Genomic DNA, 24,388 nt, shown 5'->3' with positions numbered 1-24,388 from the left:
GAACACCATGCAAATTGTAACCAAATATAAATGCTATCAGTTATAAATAGCTACGGTGTAATGGCTAACTCCTAGGGCCAAAGAATTTTGAATCAAATGAAAGGAGATAACATTCTAAAAATGATTCTGAAATAGTTCAAAATCATTTTAAACCTTTTCCCAATATTACTTTCAATACTTTTAAGGATGAAACAGTATTGTGAACAAATTCCTAAACTTATAGAAACAACCAAACACTTAAAATTAATAGAATCTGCTTGATACACTGAAATCTTATACAACAAGAAAAATAATAAAAATTAACTTTGCTCTTTAGGTCAACTACCAGTTCAATCCAGTACAGTAAGATCAGTATTTATGAATCAGCTTCATTAAAAATCTTCTTAGACCTAAAAAGTAATACAACAAATGGCTCTTATTTTAAATTCTCCTCAAAAATGTGACTTTCTAAAAAGCAAATACAAAATAATTAAAATATATCAGGTCTCATCAATTATTTTGAAGATGTATTTCAAAGACAATGAAAACTGCCAAGTTCTACACATCACAGAGGTGTGCAATTTTCTATTTCAAAAGAGGAAATCATCTAGTCCAAAAGAATGAGGTCCTTACCTCTGAGCTGCCGTTCTGATGCCTGGCATCTGTACGTGAGCGTGATGGAAGCGTCTACCGTGAACTACAGTTCCAGAACACAATGCTGTGGCCTGTGTATTTTCACTGCACGTTAAAAAACAAAGAATAGTTTGAACAGGTAGAAAAAGGTTGTGTACATATGACAAAATTACCATTTAAAATCTGAGTGCAAACCCAAATTGTACACTAAAATAATAGTTTTTTTTTTTTTTTTTTTTTTTTTAAAAAAAAGAAAAAGCCCAATAACATCTACAGTTGTCCACGAGGAGACTTCCTAATATCTTTTCAACTATTTCCAAATCCCTCAAGGGAAAAGAATAACCGGAATCCTAGAAATCCAAAGTCTAAGACTTTAATTCTGCTACTAACTTGAATGTCACCTGATGTTTACAGATCCTACTTAGCTGTCCATATAGTAATAAAGTAGAAACAAAAGAGTAATTTTCACGTCCACTTATGGGATGTTAATGACATTAATAGCTTGGTCCTAAAATAACAATGATTTACTACCATAGTTACTAGAAAACGAATATTTTATCTGAAGAAGAGGAATAAAATCTTAAGAGAAAAACAAGACCCTTGAGATGATCTGAACTAGGATGTGCTAAGTGAGGTGTGAATATCTATGATGATGGAGCTTCAGACTGCTAAGATTGTGACTGATTTTCTACTTGCTTATGTTAAAGAAAATGCATGAGATGTCACACATTAAACTCCTAATTCAAGAATGAAAGGGGACTGAAGAGTTGGCTCAGAAAGTAAGTGCTTGAGAACTCTGAGTTCAGATCCCTAGCATCCTTGTAAAAAGCAAGACTCAAAACTGCATGTGGGCCCCAGCACTGCCAAGGTGAGGACGTACATGTCAAAGGGCCTCACTGGTTTAAAAAAAAAAAAAAAAAAAAAAAAAAAAAAAAAAAAAAAAAAAAAAAAAAGATTTGCTGAAACAGCAAGCTAAAAGCTCAGTGAGAAACCATGTCTCAAAAAAAAAAAAAAAAAAATTAAGGTATAGGCTAGGAATGTTAGCATATCTTTAACCAGCATTCCGAGGCAATGCACACACACACACAAATAAATCAAATAAATGCTTGAAAACAATTTTTTTAAGATTCAAAGAATCTATCCAACCTACTAAAAAAAAATCTGAATTTGGCCACAAATGTAGTTTAGCTTCTAATGTTAAACTCTCTCTTTTTTTTTTTTTTTACCTTCTCTATAGTGAAGCATCTACACATCAATCTTTCTATTTTTAAAGAATTTATTCAACTTTCAAATGTACCTCAGTTTCTTATTGTTGCTTAACATGTTAAGTCCAATTGGGTTGCCTTTCAAAGTTTTAAAGCCGTCAGTCCTGTTCCGCCTTACATAAGTCTTCAAGATGAAATCACCAGAACTAGTAGCAACAATTTCAGATCTTCGATTTAACTGCAAACAGATGTTAAAGAATCAATATATACCATCATGTGATAATTTATCAACAATCTCAAATTCATTAGTTTAAATTAAAAAACAAGCCAGTTATGACAGCACACACAGGTAGAAGCAGAAGGATCACAATTTCAAGGCCAGCCCAGGCTACACATTTTAAAAGCCAGTGAGATGACTAGATCTTTTTTCTAAGATACCACCAGCCTGACAAATGGGAGTTTGGACCCCAAGACTTAAAGAATTGATTGATTTATACAAGTTCTTCTCTAAAACACACACACACACACACACACACACACACACACACACACACACACACTCTCTCGTAATCAAACCATTTAAATGTCAATAGAGGAAAATGGCCTCTAACTTCAGCGTTCTGGAGATTGGGAAGTAAAGGTAAAGTCAAGATGACTGCCACAAATTTGAGAGCAACCTGGTCTATACCGTGAGTTCCAGGCTAGTCCAGGCTATTACAGTAAAACTGTCTCAAAGAAAGGAAAGGAGGAATGGGCGGAAGAAAGAAGGAAAGGGGGGAACCACAGGGAAGGAAGAGGGTGGAAAAGAAAACCGGTATACAGCTGCTAGAGCCAGTGGGAAAGGCACAGCGAGAGGACAGCAGCAGGACAGACCTGAGTGGCAATGGTTCCGTCTTTTTCTTCTAAAGACAGTGAAAGTTGTGAAAGGAACAGGGAATATATTACTTTTCTTTTTATATAAACCTCCTCCAAAATACATATAAAATTAAGATAATGGCTCTTGGGCTAGTTTTCTCTCTACAGAGCAAAACCAAATCAAAACAATAATAAAAAACCCTAAGATTTCCACTATTTAACAGGCTTGCGGCTATCAATAGAACAGTACTGCAAAATATGTGTCTTTGCCTCAGCATCAAAGTTTCTCCATCAATACAAACTGAGGTAATGTCTGTGCCTTCATAGGTACAAACAACATAAACACACTGACAACAAGAATGTGGTGAGAACCCTAGCATTTAAACAACTTATCTTTGGTACATTCTTTGAACAAGATGCTTTCATACACTATGATCCTGAGTTCTTTTCTTTTAATAGGTATGAGTGTTTGCCCAAATATATGCTAGGTATACTTTGTAGGAAACTGGTATCTGAGGCTAGAAGAGGCATTGGCTCTTCTGGAACTGGAGTTATACACAGATGTGAGCCACTGTGTGGGTGCTGAGAACTGAACCCAGGCCCTCTGCAAGAACAGCAATGCTCTTAATCACTGCACTAAGTGATAATTCAGTTCCAATAATTTCTTTAAAATTATATAAAAGAAAACCACACATCTATTTTACTAATTTTGTTTATATTATCTATTTACCAACTTCACTTATGCAGGTCTCTTCTTTAAACAAGCATAGCAAGCAACTTTTACCCATAGTGCCATCTTACCTTGGCCTTATCTGTTTTAATATTTTCTTTCTTTCCCTCCTTGGTGGTGACTGCACACACCTTTGATTCCCAGCACTCAGGAGGCAGAGGCAGGCGGATTTCTGAGTTCGAGGCCAGCCTGGTCTACCGAGTGAGTTCCAGGACAGCCAAGGCTATACAGAGAAACCCTGTCTCGAAAAACCAAAAGAATGAAAAAAAAAAAAAAAAAAAAAAGCTGTCTTACCAGGCCCTCAACCATGCTACTGATTAAGTAACTGAGTGTTCTCAAACTATCCTTTTTGATGGCAGATACAGCCTAAAACTCTAGAACTGGAGAGGAAGAGGCAAGGGGATGGAGTGTTGAAGGTTAGCACGGGCTACACAGCAATGTTCTGTCTTAAATGACATATCTTTTTTTGAGAAAGCATTTGAGGAACTATCTACCAACAACCTAATGCCATCATCAAAACAAGAGTATGTAAGAAAAATTCTGCAATTCCTTACTTTCATTGCTATATGGGTTGGATCATTTCAGGCAGCAATAAAATAACCAGTACTTCTAGTTTCATTATGTTATGGACTGCATATGAAATGTCCCTATAGGCTCCTATGTTTGAATAGGATACTTGGTTCCTGGCTCGTGGTGCTGTCTGGAAAGTTGTGGGACCTCTAAGAGGCATAGGATTACTGAAGAAAATGTCACCAAGGGTGGGTTTTGAGGTTTTATAATCTGTCCCCACTTCCTGTTCTTTATATGCAAGTGGAACATGCTCACTGCTTGGCTGTCAGGCTGGCCCATACTCCTGCCATCATGCCTTGCTGACCTTGATGGACTGACTGTGCTTCCTCTAACTGTCAGCAAATAGGCCCTTTCTTCCCTAACTCATTTTTTGTCAGGGTATTAATGAATACAGTAAGAAACTATGAATCTCACAGAAAATAACATTTACTATATTGTCAAATCTTTTTTTTTTTTTTTAAAAAAGGCTTTCCTCAATATCTGTTATACTTAATAGCTCCAGGAAAGGTAATTAATTATTTTTTTTTAAAAAAAGAGTTTTATTTATTCTTTTGGTTTATTTATTTGGCTGTGTATTGGAGACAGGGTATGTATGCAGTGTGACCCTGGATGGCTTTGAGCTCCTGCCTCCCATCTACCTCTGACTCTGCCGTCTCCACCAGGCACGCAACAGCATATGGTGCCAAGGCTCAAACTCTTGGCTTCATGCATGCTAGGCAAGTACTTTGCCAACTGACCTATACCACAGCCCCATATATAAATCTAGATTTTCAGAACCCACATAAAAGCCAGACGGGCATGGTGGCCACTTGAAGTCTCAGCATCTGAAAAGCAGAGAGACTGGAGACCAAGGAAAGAGAATAAATGAAGTCAGCCAACTCTGGGTTAAGCAAGAAACTCTGCCTCAATAATAATTAAAGATCAGTAAAAGAAAAAAATCAACTTTGGAGCACAAATACAAACACATCCCCAACACACACACACACACACACACACACACACACAATTTTCTTTTTTTAAAAATGCAATTATAGGGCTGAAGAGATGGCTCAGAGGTTAAGAGCACTGACTAGTCCTCCAGAGGTCCTGAGTTCAATTCCCAGCAACCATATGGTGGCTGAGCCTTCTCTCCAGCCCTAGTTTTTACTACTTATGGTCTTAGTTGGTAAAACATCAAATTAGTAAGAGAGGGAAATATAATATTAACAAGCAAAAACTGAGTCATTTATGTACAATTATCTCACAGAATATTTCTGTTCACAAAAATCAAGATGATATTTTGGCCCAAGTCAAGTTTTCCAAGTAATACAAGCCACATACTGCTGAGGAATGGAGGAATGGCTCAGTTTATAGCGTGTATGCCTGGCATCCACAGAGCCCTGGAGATTCCCAGCTCTGGTCCTCACATTTGCAGAGCAAACACTTCACACTGAGACATCTCCCCATTCCCAGAGCTATTTTCTATGGTGTTTTACTGATGGCCTTACAAACGACAAGTGAAAGAAGACTAGAAAACTGTGTATAGTATATACTACCAACCACATAAGGGGGCAGGGCCTGGAAGACTACTGGGAGATCTGCCTCTCCTTCTCTGCTTCCTAACTGCCAGGGAATGAGAATCTCCATAAGCCATATGCTTCCACCATGCCATTATAGGCCCAAGCAACCTTGGACAAAAACAAACGAGCCAAAATAAATCTTTCTCCTTTATTAAGTTTATTTAGCTATTTTTTATACCAATGGGAAGCCTAACTAAGACACATTTGTAGATAAACAAAAAAAATCATAACTATTCGTGTTTGGAGTCAGGAAGGGGAGCAGTGGGGACCGGGCAGGCTTACGGTAAAACAAAAAACAAACAACAACAACAACAACATAAACATACAAATCCTCTTCTTTAAAAATGACACAGCCTCAACTCTGTGGCCTTGATCTCCATATAGATCAAGCTGGCCTTGAACTTATGGCAATCCTCCCTCCATTAACTCTTTTTTTTTTTTTTTTTTTTTTTTTTGGTTTTTTGGGACAGGGTTTCTCTGTATAGCCTTGGCTGTCCTGGAACTTACTCGGTTTAATCCCAGCACTCAGGAAGCAGAGACAAGCATATCTCTCTGAGTTCAAGGTTATCCTGGTCTATAGTGAGTTTCAGAGTAGCCAGAACTGAACAATGAGTCCCTTAAAAATACTGTTAATTTGACTATAGTTAAATCTATAAATGTTTAGACAGATTTTTTTTTTTTTTTTTTTTTTTCCGAGACAGGGTTTCTCTGTATAGCCCGGGCTGTCCTGGAACTCACTCTGTAGACCAGGCTGGCCTCGAACTCAGAAATCCGCCTGCCTCTGCCTCCCAAGTACTGGGATTAAAGGCGTGCGCCACCACCGCCCGGCCCTCCATTAACTCTTAAATGGCAGGATTACGAGGTATATATTATTAACATGCCCGGCCAATTTTTTTTTTTAAATAACTTTTTTTGGGTTTCTATTACAAAAGAAAAATTATTTTTAAAGCAATACTTGCCTTTTTTCCTTTTGAGGTTTCAGAATCCTCATCTTCTACACTGAGTAGATTTGCTCCACTATACAGAAAATAAAGGAAGAAAACTTAAGCAACAGTTACAGTCCAAACATTAATGTATCTGCTTTATGTTCAGTAATTATCTAACTGGGGGAATTAGCAAACTTTGCTGCAAAGGCTCAGACAGTCACTTAAGGCTCTCATACAGTAACTACATATAACGCCCTCTGTAACATCCCTGCCACAACAGCATGAAAACAACTGTTTCCCAACAATCATGAACAAATCTAGGAAACGGGCAAAAAAGCTAGTCTGCTGACCCCACCTTAAATGAGCACATGATTTTGTTTTCAGGCTACAGATTTTATACAGTCATGCTCGCTAGTTTCCTTTTCTGCAGTTGTCATCTAGAGCTCAACAGAAAAGTTAGAGAAGCAGAGAGAGCACCATGACAGTCACAGCACCAGCCCTGCAGATGTCAACCCTCGACTTGGAACCTCAGCCACCATGCTGCTCCTACTGCAGGAGAGCTCATGGCCATCTCAACACGACTGAAAACGGAAACCTCTAGGAACACAATGAATTGAAAAATGCGGTCTGTACAGACGGCACCTTAAGAGATCACTTAAAAGACGGTCATAGTAAATCTTACAGAACAGAAATCAAACATATCTTTTAGATAATTCTGCTACATATAAGCTATTTGTAATAAACTTCAAGCTATTTGTAATAAAATGCAATGTTTTATTTCATTATTCTCTCATATACCAATACTGTTAATATAAAAATTTTATTAAAATGTCTGAAAGATAAAATATTTTAATCATAATTTCATATTTAGTGCCATTTTCAAAACTATATAAATACCAAATTTAAAAATAATTTTAAAAAAGGGTAAGGACTATAAAACACTAATCTTATTGAAATAAATTTATCAGTTCAAACTTTTCTTTCAGATAAAATTACTTAAAATAGTGAATGCAAAATACTTCAAATATTTAGCCAACATACTTGAATGCTAATTGGTATAAAGATTTTTTTCCGCCAGGCAGTGGTGGCACACACCCTTAATCCCAGCACTTGGGAGGCAGAGGCAGGTGGATTTCCGAGGCCAGTCTAGTCTACAGAATGAGTTCCAGGACAGCCAGGGCTACACAGAGAAACCCTGTCTCAAAAAAACAAAACAAAACAAAACAAAACAAACACAAAAATAGTATTGAATTTGCAACACAATTATCCTATTACAGGAAAGTACTATTGTAACTCTTATTACAGGCCATGGATGTGCTCTGTGAAAGAGCACTCTCCTCATTAAGGCCCTGAATTAGGCCTACAGTATTTCCAAAATCCCACAATAAAACCCACTCCTGTGTTGTAAAATTTCACACTGGATCGATTTAAGTGTATGAACCGAGTATGACATTGCTTCTGCTTCATCGGCACAACGCCTACTCAAACTACTTAGACTGTGGTGCTGCCTTCCCCGCTGGAAATCTGATCCAAGGTCAAAGTGATTGCCTTTTAAAAAGTGTAGTTTGAAACTTGTCTAGTAATTTTTCAATCATTAGAAAACATTTATTACATACATACATTTTCAAGACTGATAAATAAGCAAAAGTATTTACTGATAAAATACTGCTTTATCTTTTCTTACTGTAAAAAATACCACAATATTTTTAAAATTCCACAAAATATATATTAATTCTCTAATGAAAAGTTTCATTCATAGGAAATATGGAGGAAGCAATCCTTACTCTTTATCTGCATCTCCTTCACTTTCTTCTTCATGATCAAAGCTCCAGTTATTTTTAAAGCCTCCATCCCTCTTAGATTCTGATCTAGCCAAAGCTGAAATAAAACAAACTGAAATAAGTACTCATTAATGTAACTATTAAATATAAGAAATGTGAGCTTTTCCCAAACTCTGTCCTAAACTGACTTAATCTTGATGCTTTTCTATTTTTAAAAACTACTTTCTTCAAGAGAAAAAGAATAAATTAAAAGATGGTTTGCACCCGTGCACATGCGCATGTGTGTCTGCTGCGGAAACTTAAATTGCTAAAACATAATAAAATGCGGGAGGGGCGTACATGTGTATATGAACTATGATTTTAGGAATTAGACCCTCTAATTTAATTTTTTGCCTTCTCATGAGAACTACATTCAGACCACTAATACTGGTTAGACTCAACAACCTCTGCCTTTCAACTGAAGAAAAACAAAACAAGACCTCGTGTGTTAGTGAGATAGTTGATTTGATAACCAGAAAACTGTAGATCAGGACACCAAAGGTGCTCATTAGGAAATACAGAATGCAGTGAGAAGGGAGAATTGAATGGAGCCGCATGACAAAAGTCTAATTTCATAGAGTTGGGGCTAAGATTAAGTTCAGGGTCTTAGTGTTATAAGGTCAGACTGACCCAAATGGCAGGAAAAAGAAAAATACAACTAGTTTTTTTTAGAAGGTAACAGGGATAACTGATAGCTTACCCTTGGATCTAAGCTTGTCAGTGCTGAGGGCAAAGGGTATCTATCTACAAGTCTGGTAGGAAAGCAGAGGCTATGTGATGAAGTGCTTGCGCATCATGCTACAGACACTGGCTTCAATCTCCAGAACCATCAAAAACAAAGAGACACGGGTTAGAGAGGTGGCTCAGTGGTTAAGAACACTGGCTGTTCTTCCAAAGGTCTTGAGTTCAACTCCCAGCAGCCACATGGTGGCTCATAACCATCTGTAATGGGATCTGATGCCCTCTTCTGGTGTGTCTGAAGACAGCTACAGTGTATTCATAAAAATAAAATAAATAAATCTTAAAAAAAAGAAAAAGAAAAAACAGACAGACAAAATAAAAAAATAAAGTATATCTACCAGCTGTATCTAGCTACTGGCTGCAGCCCAGGGTAGCCATGAATGTAGCCCAAAACTGTAAACTTACTCAAAACAATAAGATTTTTAAAAAAGATTTATTTATTATGTATATAGGGTTCTGCCTGCATGTATGCCTGCAGCCAGAAGAGGGCACCAGACCTCATTATAGACGGTCATGAGCCACCATGTAGTTGCTGAGAACTGAAGTCTAGAAGAGCTGCCAGTGCTCTTAACCTCTGAGCCATCATCTCTCCAGCCTAAGATTATTTTTTGTAAACAATTAACAACAACAACAAAAAAGTTAACTTAATTTCATTGTTCTAAGGATGACCTCTACAGGCAATCATTTCAGGTTAAATGTCAAAGAACTAGGACCCATCTAAATGTTTGCATCTCTCCAACATTTATATTTTTCCCCTTTCAACATAAGAATAAATTATCATAGTTTAAATAAAAGGCAAGAAACCTGTAAATCCTGGAATCTTCCCACAGAAGGAAAATGGAGACAAGAAGGGGAACAAAGCTATGTGGTTTGAGATAAGTCAGTATGTAGATCAGCTGCATGACAGAAAAGTGGCTAAGTAGGCAGGCTTAAGAGAAACAGTAAGAAAGTATAAAGTCCCAGAAAGAGCATACTCAGCTCTGACCAGCATCCAAAAGAAAGAGACAGAAAAGAAAAGGTACACTTTCCTAGTCAAGACTCAGAAAGACAGGTCCTGAAGGGACTGTAGGAACTGTCCAAATTCAGACTTTTAAAATCCCACCCCCAAGATATTAGTGGTAAGAGAAGGAACTTTGGGAGACACGGCAGAATCTATAGGAATGGGATCAATCCTTTAAGAGACCCAGGGAAGTTGTTTTACACTTTCACTAGGACAGAGTTGCAAGTTAATATCTCTAAGAAAGCAGGATGCTTCCAGATATTGGTTCTGGATATTCTGATTTGACGTCCAGCCTCTAGCGCTGAGAAATACATCTAGAGTTGGGCACAGTAGTGCATTCCAGTCATCCCAGCACTTGGGAGACACAGAAAAAATTACAAGTTCATGGCTAGCCTGGGCTACAGAGTTTGAGCCAGCCTTAGCTACATAGCAAAGTGCCCCCCACCAACCCCCAAAAGACAAACTATGTAATCTGTGAAACTTTGTAACAGCACCCCAAAAAGACTAAGTAGAGCATTCGTAATCACAAACCCTCAATTACTAAGAGAGAGCAGAATTTTCATCATCTAATAGGAGTCCATAATGAAAACAGCTCCCTTTTTGGTGTCAGGTACCTGTGTTAACAAAGGGCCATCAGTACTTGAAAGCCCCACAATTAGACACCCAACTTCTTTAGAAGTTGGCCTGTCACAGATCTGACTACCTTACTGTCAGCACTAGTTTTAGTTGTCAACCTAATAAAATCTAGATTATCGTGGGACGACAGTTTCAATAAGAGGTTATCTAGATTAGTTGGCCTATGGGAATATCTAGGGAGAGATGTCTTGATTGTGAGGTGGGGAGGTGCCCACTGTAGAGGGCACCATATTCTGTTTTGGGGTCCTATACTACGAAAGAATAGAAAAAACAGCATGAGCATGATTCATTCATTTTCTCTCTGCTCTTAACTGGATGTAACTAGGTGCTTTAAGTTCCTGCTAGCCCCGCCGTACAAGCAAGCAATGGTGGACTGTAATTTTGGGAGCTAAATTAAACCCTTTTTTCTCCTAAACTGCTTTTGTCATGGTATTTTATAACAGCAATCAAACTATACTGAGACACTTAACAAGTACAAAAGAAAAGTGTACCTGGAGCATCCATCAAGGCTAAAAGTCAAACTAACTTAAAAGTACCATTCAAATGAGACACGTATACAGGACATCTGTTCCACAGTTTCATGAATGAACTACCCAAGGAAGGCAGCATGGCAGCACTCAGCCACTGTTGAGAATGTCAGTCAAGACTTCAACAATAAATGCTCAAGTTTTAAAACACCAGAGGTTAGAGAGAAGGCTCAGTTGTTTAAAGTACTTGCTGAACAATCATGAAGGACAGAATTTGGATCCCTATAACCCCAAACTCCTAAGTGGGCAGAAACAGGAGGACTGCTGGGGCGTGGTGCCTTCTAGAATAGCTGAGAAAATGCAAACCCCAGGTTCAGGTAGAGACCTGGTGAACAGTGATATGATATCCAACAACTTTTTCAGAACTAATGCACTCACAGGAACCACATACAGGCACAATACACACACACTATAAGTTAGAAAAAATTAAAAACACAAAACTACAGAACTGGTTATATATAACTTATCAGATAAAGGACACATTTTCCTTAGAAAATTTTTTAAAATCATGTTATGAACATACTAAAATAATTTATTCAGAATAGGCTACACTTGTTATGTCACCCCCACCCAAAATTTAAGGAGAAGGAAAGCAAAATGAACTCCCCCAAAAAAACAGCCAGTGGAGAAACCCAACAAGCACTTACACACTTACACTCCAGTGCTGAAGGCTACATCATCACTAGTGATGTCTTCTTCATAGCGTATAACCAATTCTCATACACCGCGACAGGAAACGCTCTCTGCTCTGCTGTTCTTCCCTAAAACTCCTAACGCTAATTTACCCATCAGGAACAATCAGACACACCCCCAGAGGAGACATTCAATAAAATACCTACTCAGAACTTCTTCAAAAAGAGATTAAGAAACTGTCAGAGACCTGAGTAAGTAGACATGGTGATACAGGCTGAGGCAGGATGGTCACTGAATCAGGCCTTCCAGGTCAATGCCATGCAGCAAGACCTGGAGAGTTAGTCAGTGTCTGTGTGTATCTTTCTCTCCTCCACTGGAGGACACAATCCCTCTGGCTTCCACAGGCTCCTACACTTATGTGCCCAGACCCCATCACCAAAGACAGACAAAGGTAGATACACAATAAATATACAAATAATATAAATCAAATGAATCTTAAAAACAGTTGGTTTTCGTTATCTTTCTGTTGCTGTGATAAACATTACCAAAAGCAACTTGGATAAAGAGGTGGTTTATTTGGCTTACAGGTTACAGTCCATCACTGAAGGGAAGCCAACGCAGAAATTTGAAGCAGGAAACTGAAGCAGCAACCAAGAAGAAATGCTGCTTACCTGCTTGCTCTTCAAGATTTGTTCAGCTTGTTCTCTGATACAACACAGTCTCATCTGCCTACCAATGCACTTCCCACCATGGTTGGCCTCTCCTCCATCAACCAGCAATTAAGAAAATGCCCCAAAGACATGCTCACAAGCCAATCTAATGGAGACAATTCTTCAACTAAGGTCTCCTCTTCCCAGATACATCGAGTATACAAACTAAAGCTAATAACTAAGACAATCATCTAGCAGTAGGTTAGAAATCAATAAGTAATTTTGAACCTTAAATAAACAGTTTTTATGCAATAATAAAAATATTCAGCCTTGGTATAAAGTATTACAACTTTAAGTCACATGTGACAATCAAAGGACACAAATTAAGTAAAATAGTATTAAGAGGATGATGGTATCTAGAAAAAACAAAACCTGCTGACAAGATTTTGGATATCAATTTGGACAGTGAAGCTAAATTTGCTGACACAGGGCCTAGTCGTCCCACTGAGCACACAATAGGTCAAGTAAGGGAAACTATGATACAGCTGAATCTAGCTTGCTTTTTATTATAAAATGCAAAAGCTTCCAGCTATAGTAGCACATACTTTCAGTCCCAGCACTCGGGAAGTGGAGACAGGTGGATCTCTGTGAGTTCCAGGCTGGCCACAGTTATATAGTAAGACCCCACCTCAAAAAAGGGGGGGAAAAAAAGGAAAAAATAGAAAAGAGAAGAAAGCACAACAATTACATAAGTGTGGATATTGTTTATATGAGAATGCATATGTATATGTGTGTATAAGCACAGCTCAGTGATGCATAAAAAAAAAAGTGTACCAGGTACAATGACACAAACCTGTCAGGAAACTGAAGCAAGAGGATTGTCATGAGTTCAAAACCAGCCTAGGCTACACAGTAAATCTCTGGCCAGGCAGGGCTACTTACACAGCAAGATCCTGGCTAGAGTGGGAGTGATGAAACTGTCAGTGAGTGAACGGCTACCTGGGGTGCTGCTGCTGTGTTGCTCTTCTCAGAACTGTCAAGATTCCTGAAGGCAGTTTCTGTGGAGCTCCTGGTTCCCCATGCAAGTTTAAGCCCACTGCTTTAGATACTAACCACTAGAGACTGCATGGAGAGGGAGGAGGCCAGCCAGCCAGATACATGAATGAAGCCAACCTGGAATCAGAGTAGCCAAACCAGGGCAGAGTCAGCCCTGCAGTTGTTTCATGGAGCCTCCAAAAAATAAAAATAAAATAAAACTTTCTCAATTCCCAGATCTATGTAAATGTAAATTTTTTTGATAAGGAAAACAGAACAATATTTGGTTAAGTCTCTGAAACTATAATAAAATTACATTTTTCTATAAATACAAAATACCCAAAATACCCTCATGATAACCCAGCTATTGTTCACTTTCTTTGCCTGGTTTTAAAAAATCCCCTGCCAGTTCTTGATCAAAGAAAATCTAATGACTTGATATGCTACTTTGTTTTATCTATTCCACCGACCCCAGGGCTTGTGCTGGAACACAGGCTCTTGTAAATGCATGCTAGGCAAACACTCTATCACTGGAGTGTACCTCTAGCCCACTTTTAGGTTTTTTTTTTTTTTTTTATAAGTCCTTAACTGTTCTAAATTTGTAAACTTAGATTTCATAAAATATGTCCTTTGCAAGTTTGAGAAAAGTAGAAGTCTTTCACTTACAACACTCCAAGACGTCAGTGAACATAACCTTGTAATTTAATGCCTTTTCTAAGTTGATCTCACACTCATACACAGAGACACATTACTGTAGCTATAACTTTTACAGTTTGATATTACCAACAAATCTGTCTGCAAATTTATGATTCTTACTGTAGATTGTGGCGAGCTCAGCTGACTATTTTTCTCTTAGTAACTAAAGAACTCTGACTTTTTCTCTTATTACAAGCAAATTCAGATCAAAAGCATCACCACTCTTGAACCTTGGGGTCATTATTAAATAAAACTGCACACAGGAAATGTTAAAGGACAACAATAGATCTTGTAATCAAGGCAAGTGAAAATCATATAAAAATCATATAAAAAGCCAGGCACAACTGCGGAAATATAGAATGACTCTGTCTCAGTTGGGGAGGGAGCATACAAGGCTGGATAGAGAAGGCGCCTGCCAAGATCTCACCTAGCTACTGGGAATGGAGTGCAGTTTTAAACCATGACTTGTTTATTGTTGGGATTTTCCATTTGATGTTTTTTCAGATCTTGCTTGACCATGGGCAACTGAAACTAAGGAAAAATCTGGGTCCTTCCAAAGCTTGGCCTCCCTCTCCTTCTGCTCTCCGACAGCACTGCCTTATCACCGAACTACAATGCCTGTCTCCTCTTCTATAGTGCCCCTCATCCTTTTGAGGGGGTTGTAAGAAAAAAGAGAAAATACAGAACACAGAACTGGAGGAAGAAAGAGAAGTGCTGAAGAAAGCTGTGACTACCAGCTAAGTCCCAAACTCCAATTCCAGTCCTCCTAATGGCTTGCTGTGAGTCACAAAACCAGAATATTTGGAGTTCCTCAAATAGTCAACATATTTTGTAATGGCAAAAAGAAAAACCAATTTATAAATTATAAGACAAAAAGAAATCATAATTTTCTTTTCTATTCTTCCTCACTATACCAATCAATCTATAATGTCAAGATCAGCAACTAAATATTTTTAAAAAGGAAAAACTAAAAGCAAAAACAAGACAAACAAAAAACCCTAAATGTCCAAATATATGAGATAAATGATGAAAGATAAGCAAGGAAATTTCTTCTACTAGTTAAGAAAATAGCTGGGCTCTGGTGGCACACGCCTTTAATCCCAGCACTTGGGAGGCAGAGGCCAGCCTGGTCTACAAAGTGAGTTCCAGGACAGCCAGGGCTACACAGAGAAAAAAAAAAAAAAGAAAGAAAGAAAAAAAGAAAAAAAAGAAGAAGAAAATAATAGCATTACCTAACACATGGTGCTCATTAAATGACTGTTTTATTCTCTCTCTGTCTCTCTCTATGTGTGTGTGTGTTCATTTACTACTCATAGCAATCTTATGAAGTAATTGCTATAGGTAGGTAACTATCCTCCCACATGTAAAAGGCATGATGACTAGACTGAAGTCTCAGTTACTTTTCTAGTGCTATTACAAAACACCATTATCAAGGCATATATACAAGAAACTGTTTAATTGAACTTAGAATCCCAGAAGGGTAGAGTTGATGATAGAGCAAAAGAATGGGGGCAGAAATAGCTGAGAAACGAGCTCACATCTTGATCCATAAGTAGGAAACAGAGAGGGCACACTGTGAATGGCTTTAAGTCTTTTGAAACTTCAAACTGTGCCACAAAGCCACACCTCCTAATCCTTCCCAAACACTTGTACCAATTGGGGACCAAATATTTAAACATATAAACTATGATGGTCATTTTCATTAAAATCACCACAGCTAGTAATAAAACCTTTAGAAGGTAGGCCTCATAAAAGGACCCATGAGGGGGATATCAGACCACTTCCCTCTCCCCTTATTCTTCTTTCATGTCTCAGCAGCTATGAAGTGAGTAGCTTTCTTTCCTGTGCACTCCTATCGTGATAAACAGCTTCACCAAAGACCTAAAACTACAGACCATGTTGGTGTATGGTGTGTGTGATTGTGCCTCTGTCCTTCCTCACTTACCTAAGCCATTCTTTGATTGGCTTTAATTTAAAAAAATATGATGGCAAATTAGCTGGGCAGGAAGTGGAAGATGGGACCTCCTGGGAGGGAGAAAAGAATCCTGAGGAGAAGGAGGAGGAGGAGAGCCTTTTTGCCAGAAGACATGAGAGGAGACCCATATGACTGCAGGCCTGGAAGGTATAGCTAGCTAGCCACATGGCTGGATGGGACTAGGTGGTCAGGTTAACTTAGATGTAATTGAAAGCTTGCCCAGCTAAGGCCTAAGCTTTGAACTATTAAAAGGCCTCTGTGTGGTTATTTGGGGAAAATCTGGTTAAGGAATAATTGTCATTAATAATCATTTTAGTCTACAGGCCAACTAACCACGTGCTGAAAACTCCAAAACCCCCAAATAAGCCTTTTTCTTTAAGTTGATTTTCATAGTATTTTGTCACTCTGACAGATACCTCACTAGCTTACAAACACAACAATGTTTTTTTACAACTGAGAAAAAAAGAGCTAAGACAAGATAAATTGTTAAATAATATAGCCACTAGTGGGATGTCAGCATTCTGGCTGCCGAGTTTATATTCTAAATTCATTTCTAGTAACAATCTTTTTTATGGGCTGGAGAGATGGCTCAGCCATTAAAAGCACTTACTGCTCTTCCAGAGGTCCTGAGTTCAATTCCCAACAATCACATGGTGGCTCACAAACATCTGTACTAGGATCTGTTGCCCTCTTCTGCCATGTAGACATGCAGATACAGCACTCATATACATTAAATAAATAAATAAATAAATCTTTAAAAAAAAAAGAGTAATTTTTATACACAAGTATAATTGTTCCTTCCTGCTTCATGTGAGCATAAACCAAGAAATAAAATGCATCACTTTGACTGGACTGATAACAGGAAATAGCTGTAAGTAAGGGATAAATATACTAGGATGTATATTTAAGTAAGGAAAGATACTAGGATGTATATTTAAGTAAGGAAAGATACTAGGATGAAATTCGTAAAAGGAAATCAATGAAAAACTTTGACCAGGCTTGCAGGCTCATGCCCATGATCCCAACAATGAAAGCTGAGGCAGGGTGACATAAAATGCCCACCAGTCAGAAGGCAGGTTGGGCTACTGACTTCTAGGTCAACCTAGGCTACTTACTGAGATCCCCCACCCCAAAACATAAAGCAAACAAAAACCACAAAGAAAAGCTACACTAAACAAAGAATCATGGGATTTGTTTCACACAGAGTAAAGCTAAAGGCCTCGCTCACATGCCATGGAAAAACAAACAGCGAGTTCGACTAATAAAAAATGTGTTGTCTCTGTGAAACTGGAAAACTCACTAGGTTCTAAACTAAATTCATATATAGAAGTATGGCTAAGCATAATGGAAAGCAGTTCTGACTGGAGACAGAGACATTTTGCTGGCTTAGAAGACAACAGGGGGAGGCAAGGAAGGCAAGCTCAGTGAGCCTGACCACCTTAGAAAGTCTCCAAGACCCGCATGGTAAGGACAGACCTGACTCCCACCAAGCTGTCCTCTGACTAAATCAATATGACTAAACATTTAGAAAATAAAAGTAGTCTTTCATCACCATATGCTTCAACCTATGTGTGCTGAACCCAAGGTGTGAATACTGTTACATCCTAGAAAGGGAGAACTGGACATAGTGCACCCTAGCAGGAGGATTGCTCAAAGTTCAAAAAGAAAGGGAAGGCAGAATGTTATTTCAAGAGATGGGTAAAATGGCTGGGTAATGTACTCTCCCCCCCATGAGCAGGACTGAGAGACCTTGGTTGCCACAGCAAGGTCAAGTGACTGGGATCTATGTGGAGTTACCCACCTTGGCTGCCCCTGGTATTGCCTTGAGACATCTCCAGCCGAGACCTGGAATGGACTATGGATTATCCCACCCATCTGAAACCAGGAGGGGTTGTGGGTTGGGTCTTCCCCTTTAAATTGAGAGCTGAACATTAAAGCTTTGGGCCTTGATCAGAGAACTTTGTCTTGGCCTCATCTCTTCTCGCCCTCCTTCCCCCTTCATTCCCAGCCCCCCTTTCAGGTGAATCCAGTTGACTTGTGGCCTCGGGCGGCTACAGGGTAATGTGCAGCAAAAGCATGAAGACCAAGAGTTCAGATGTGTGTCCCACATAACATGCCAGGTGCAGGCTGGGACACAGCTCAATTGGTAGAGTGTTTAGTCAGCATGGAAAAAGTGCTGGGTTTGAGCCCTCCGAACACTATATAAACTAGGTGTGGCAGTTCATGACATAAATCACACCACCACAAAGGTCGAAGCAGGAGGATCAAAAGTTCAAGATCATCTTCCACAGGGAGTTTAAGGCCAACACAAATGGAAGACCTAAAACCATCAATTTACTGATGTACCTGACATTTATAGACCATCAACAGTCCACTGTAACAAGACATGCATTCTAGAGCTGATCATGGTGGTGCACACCTTTGCCTTTAATCCCAGCACTCACAGGCCAATTCAAGGCCAGCCTGGTCTACAGAGCTAGTTTCAGGACAGCCAGGACTAAGAAGAGAAACCTGTTTCCAAAAAAAAAAAAAAAAAAAGCATTCTTTTCAAGTACATACATTCTCCAAGACAGAATATATTATGGGAGATAAAATATGTCTCAAGAATGTTCCACAGCTACAAATCAATTAAGTTTGAAATCAGTAATGCTGTGTGTAACAGCACATGCTTGTATGCTCATCACTGGGAAGGAAAAACAGAAGGACCCCAGAGGGGACTTGCTAAGTCAGCTAGTCTGAATTATAAGCTCCAAGTTCAGTGAGAGATTCTATATTAAAAACAAAACAAAAAACAAAACAAAGAACAAGGTACAGTTTTCCAAGATTCAGCTTCCCAAGTATGATCCATGAAGGCACTGCCACTAGTGCTTAATGGACATTAGTGCTACATACGAGAGATTGTGAAGGCCTCCCTCTTCCATGATGGTTTAGTATGTGGAATTCATGAAGTTGCCAAAGCCTTGGACAAAGCCCCATGCCTATCTTTGTGTGTTGGATCCAACTGTGATAAGCCTATATAAGTCAAGTTCGTCGGAGCACTTTGTGCTGAGAATTAACCAACGTAATTAAGGTTGATGACAAGAAATGGGTCATGGTTGGATACAGTTGTGTAGTGATTAAGAATGATAGCCAAGAACCTAGGCCAAAGATAGCAAAGTGTACTTTAAATGCAAGAAATGAACAAATAAAATATTTGGCTCATATAAATAAATAAATAAATAAATAAATAAATAAGTAAAGTGGAGGGCTGGAGAGATGGCTCAGGAGGTAAAGCACTTCATGGGTCAGCATGAGAAAGTGTTCCAATTTCCAGCACCTCAAAAAGCCAGTGCTTTTGAAATCCCAGCTCTTCTATGGGCAGGCAGGCAAGCAGGCAGGACAGTTCACAGGCAGTCAGGACAGTTCCCAGAACTCACAGGCCAGCTACCATGGTCTATGCTGTGGCAAACAACAAAAGAGACCATGTCTCAAACAAGGTATAAGGCATGGACTGACACCTGAAGTTGTCCCTGACCTCTACATGGACACTGTGGCAAATATGTGCCCATATCTGCACACATAAACACAATCACAAAAGGGGTCGGGGAACAGACATTAAAGGGGTTGGAGAGATGGCTCTGCAGTCAAGAACCCTTGTTCTTGTAGAAGATCTGGGTTCTGCTCCCAGCACCTGCAGAGCAGCTAATAATCTTCAGGAACTCCAATTCCAGGAGACCCAATATATCTTCTGACTTCTGCAGCCTCCTGTGTACATATGATACACATATATACTAAGGCATATACACATAAAATAAAATAAACATTTTAAAAATAAGACTTTTAAAATAAGACTTTCAAAGGCATATAGAGTGACAGAAGACACTTTGACCTTTGGTTTCCACATACACAGGCATGAACCCATGTCTGCTTACATATGCGTGTGTTTTCTCTCTCTTTCTTCAGAGCGCGCGCGCGCGTGCGCGCGCGCGCACACACACACACACACACGCGCACACACACACACTCTAAATGGGAGAAAGTAATAGGGAAAGCAATTCAGATAGCAGAAAAAAGGTTAATGAGAAAGCAAACTAGATATAAGTGTAATGAATAAACAAATGTGAGAGAACAAAGACTTGTTAGGAAGATATCACAGATGAGAGAATATCAAAAGAGAAGAGGAATAAGCAAGCTATAGTTGCTATATAGAAACACAGCATCTCCCAGCTGGTTCCCTAGTGATCTTACAGTCCTCTAAAGCTGTCTCCGCATGGAAGTCACAGGTCTTTTTGGAAGCACACTTATGATGTCACGGTCAGCCTTACCATGCACCCTTCCTGGTGGTACTATTTTCATCCCCTAAAACATCCATGTTCCTTCTATTTTTACCATCTCGGCCTGGAAAGCTCTCTCTCCACCATTCCTTCCCCTATTTACACTTTAATGCACTCTGATAACATTTTTATTGTAAATAACTCCTTTTTTATGCATAATAGTCGTAATTGTATATGTGATTATTAGTCTCCTTACTAGGAGATCCAAAAACCCAAGTGCCTCTGTGTAGTGACTAAATGAAGCAATTGTTATTCTTAAACACACACTGAATGAACAGAGAAACCTGCCTAAATTATCACAAGTGAAGAGGCTGCATGACCTTAGTATATGAACAGATGTAAAAGAACAGTCAAAGATGGAAAAGAAAATTCAACACAATGACAAACAGAGGACCCAATAAATAGTAGCCGAAGTCACAAAAGCACACAAGTAGAATTCCCCTTACTAGTTAAAACATACTCTAGAGCAAAGTATCATTCACTTGAGACGTGGGACACCGCAAAGCATTATTTCCCTTCCCAGTTTACTGAGGATCAGCAAATGGCATTAGTTCCTAGAACCTCAAGCTCAACCTCAAAGAATGAACTTAGAGTTTTCCCTCACTTTCATCTCAAGTGAGCAATCTTACAAACTCTATACCAAACTCTTCTTCGACCTACTGAATCTCCTTTTCCAATTTCCAAGCCAGGCTAACTTCTATCAAGATTGCAACAGTGTTTTGTTTTGAATTAATCTCCCTTTAATTCTTGTACTTTTGTTAATTCATTGCAGACAGGACAGCCAATGTGATCTTTAAAAAAGTCTCCTGTATCATGTATCCATAGGGATGACCTTGAACTTTTGATCTTTTGATTCTTATAGACATTCATCACCCTGTCTGTTTTATCCCATGCTGAGTGGGGATCAAACCCAAGGCTTTATGCAGCCTAGACAAGCATTCTACTACTGAGCAAGTACTACAGTATGTGTAAATTATATCATACTTTTCTGTCCCCAGTTCTCCAATGGCTTCCTACTGCTTGGAAAGAGACATAATTACAATCCTGTACCACACAGAGAGCTTCTACCGCTCTCACCCTTGCTTGCTTTATTTTAAGCCATGAAACCACGCACCACCTCTAAACCCTGATGTGTGTCATCTCCTTTGAGTACCTCAGGACCAAGGTGTTTTTTAAGGACACTTTTCTTTTTATTTGTTTTTTGTTTTGTTTTGTTTTTCCAGACAGGGTTTCTCTATATAACCTTGACTGTCCTGGAACTCAGTCAGTAGACCAGGCTGGTCTTAGATCCATCTGTCTGCCTCTGCCTTCAGAGTGCTGGGATTAAAGGTGTGTGTCACACTTTTCTTAACTTGAAAAGCATAAAATACTGTTTTATGTTTTATGTTTTAAAATACAATTTTACAACCATCACTGCTCTCCATGCATCCTCTACAGCCATTCCACGTGGTAATGACCCAGTTTATTCATTAACATATTCACATTAACATATTCATTAACATATTGCCTCTTCCAGGCATAAGAATATGATAGTAAAACCACACATCGGGATTGCTTTCACAGAGCTCTTATTTTCATAAAGCTGAAAGCACAAAGGAGTCATTTGACAAATTGGTAAGAAAAATAAAGCAGTATTCCATGCACTTGTGTGAGCACAGGCGGCACAGGGGCATTATAAACAGTTGTCAAGTTTGAGCAAACCTCAGTAAACTGATAAAGTTCTGAAAACTATGAATAGGACTGTTCTAAATGCATTGACTTTTTTTTTAACTTGTTGATAGCCTCTTCCACTAGTTCCATGAAGGTAGTGACTTTGAATACTTCACTGTTTTATTCCAACCATGCTTCCAACTAAAATATTTGATGAGTTAAAAAAACAAAACAACCCCCCCCCAAAAAAACTATTTCCATTTCTTCAAAATTGTCAGAGAAAACCCAAAGTGTAATAGAGGGATCTTTAATAAGTAAACCTAGGGGCTGGAGAGATGGCTCATAGGTTAAGACCACTTGCTGCTCTTGCAGAGGACCCAAGTTCAGGGCCCTGTACCTACATAGTGGCTACAACCATCCATAATTCTAGTTCCAGGTGCCCTCTTTTGACTTCGTGGTCACCAGGCTTGTATACGTTGCACATACATGCAGGAAAAGATTAAAAATAAACAAAAACAAACAATTTTTAAAAAGGTTTTAAAAATAGTAAATTCTAAAACTTTCATATCTATAATCCTAGTCCTTGAGAAGCTGAGCCAAGGAGGATTTCCAGAAGTTCAAGGCTGGCCTACATAATGTGATCCTGTCTCAATTTTTATTTATTTATTTGTTTGTTTGTTTGTTTTTACTGAATGAGACAAGGTGAAACTCAAACTTTCACATCTGTACATTTACAATAGAGTAAAGTTAGGATAAAATAACAGCAATGGAAATCAGATCAACTCTCTTTGTGGTTGTATTATTCTATGTTTATCCATTCAGAATGTAAACTGAATTAGAAGCCCAAAACTTACAAAAGCCTACAATGTATAATGATCTGCCTGGTGACTATGAACATCAGAAAACCATCTGGTGCATTTCCAACTTCCAAACAAAAAACAGGCACAGCACTGGCTACCTGCAATATGAACCACTCCTCTGTCTGCCCACTGGCAGGGGTTCCCTACCGTGGTCAAATTAGTATGGAGGTAATATGAAATGAAGTCATAAAAACACACTAGCTTTCCTTATCATAGAGAAAAACCATTCCTCACTTTTTATATAAAGTCAGGCCTGCAAAGTAAAGAAAGCTTCTTTTTTTTTTCTCCACTTCCCTATTCTCAAGTACAAAGAATAAAGAAAATGACTTTTCCTCTTCTTTTAGTCTCCATTCATGACCCACTGAGAGAGGAGTAAACAAGGCATAAGAAGCCACCCTCCTGTTACCACTAAGAGTCTATCTTAATTTTAAATTACATTTTCTAATTTTGAAATATCTCTAAACCATATTTTAAAGCATGGCCTGGATATATTTCATCTAGAAAAAAAAAAAACCTGCAAATTACCCCAAAGAGTAATGATTCTTAGCAATCACTGAACGCTGACGTATTTTTCTAAACATATTTATAAAATTCGATTCCCAGAAAATGTAAAGTCGTATGAACGTTTACGTTCCCGGTCTACAACTGCAACTAAATGTACCTGTATTGTGGGGGGGTCCCTATACAGCCATAGGCAAAAACCAGAATCGTAAACAATTTACCACAACCCCAAACCAAAACATACCTTTTAATCCGGCTTAGTCCACCGATTGAAATAGTTAACTCTGCCTCGAATGCGACTAAAAATGGGAGCACCCTAACTCTTTTACCTTCCCTGGCTGTCCCCAAAATTCCACTTCGAAGCTCATTCTCTCTCTCTCTTTTTTTTTTTTTTTTAACATAAACTGCTTTACAAAGTAAAACCAAACACATTATCCCTGGAGCATCCGGCACCGCCAGGTCTAACCTGCACCCCAATGGCAGCGGCTAGCCTGGGAGCTTTTAACCAGCAGGCAGTGAAACCACCACCTCTCCCCCTGCCTACTTGGATCGGCCAGTTCCAGCCAAGCTCAGCGGGCTGAAACTTTCCCCGAACGCTAAGAAAGACCTACCTGAACGCAGGCTGCTCCTCACCCATGAGGCAACCATCGAAAACATGGAGGCGGGAGCTAGTCCGAGCCGTCGGCGTGGCCCCCCGCAGGCCGCCCTGGGCCTCGGCTCGCCGCGCTACCTCCGCGCCGCCTCGCGCCGGCCTGCCCTAGCCTTCCACCCGGGGCGGCCCCGAAGTCGGCGCGCCCGCAGCGCGTTCCCTGCCCGCCATGGGCCGCCCGGACCCCCGCGGCCCCAAGCCCACCCGGAGTCCACGGCTGAGTATCTCGGCCCGGGGGAGATCCC

General features: G+C 39.2%; 1 protein-coding gene across 4 annotated transcripts in view; it reads right to left on the bottom strand.

Moving 5' to 3' along the window:
* Senp6 (SUMO specific peptidase 6) overlaps positions 1-24,388 on the bottom strand; it is an 82,924-nt gene that overhangs the window by 57,996 nt on the left and 540 nt on the right. For 3 of the 4 annotated variants that reach the window (XM_034483855.2, XM_076917308.1, XM_076917309.1), the window contains exons 2-5: positions 8,242-8,335; positions 6,491-6,548; positions 1,910-2,055; positions 613-717 (exon numbers count right to left, since the gene is read on the bottom strand). In XM_034483855.2, the coding sequence (XP_034339746.1) occupies positions 613-717; positions 1,910-2,055; positions 6,491-6,548; positions 8,242-8,335 (403 nt within the window). The remainder of the gene's footprint in view (positions 1-612; positions 718-1,909; positions 2,056-6,490; positions 6,549-8,241; positions 8,336-24,388) is intronic. The other variant, XM_076917310.1, reaches the window with a different exon arrangement.

This window comes from Arvicanthis niloticus, chromosome 21 (assembly GCF_011762505.2).
Source record: "Arvicanthis niloticus isolate mArvNil1 chromosome 21, mArvNil1.pat.X, whole genome shotgun sequence".
Lineage (NCBI taxonomy): Eukaryota > Metazoa > Chordata > Mammalia > Rodentia > Muridae > Arvicanthis > Arvicanthis niloticus.
Note: the sequence above shows the minus strand (reverse complement) of the source record. Positions and strands in the feature narration are given on the sequence as shown.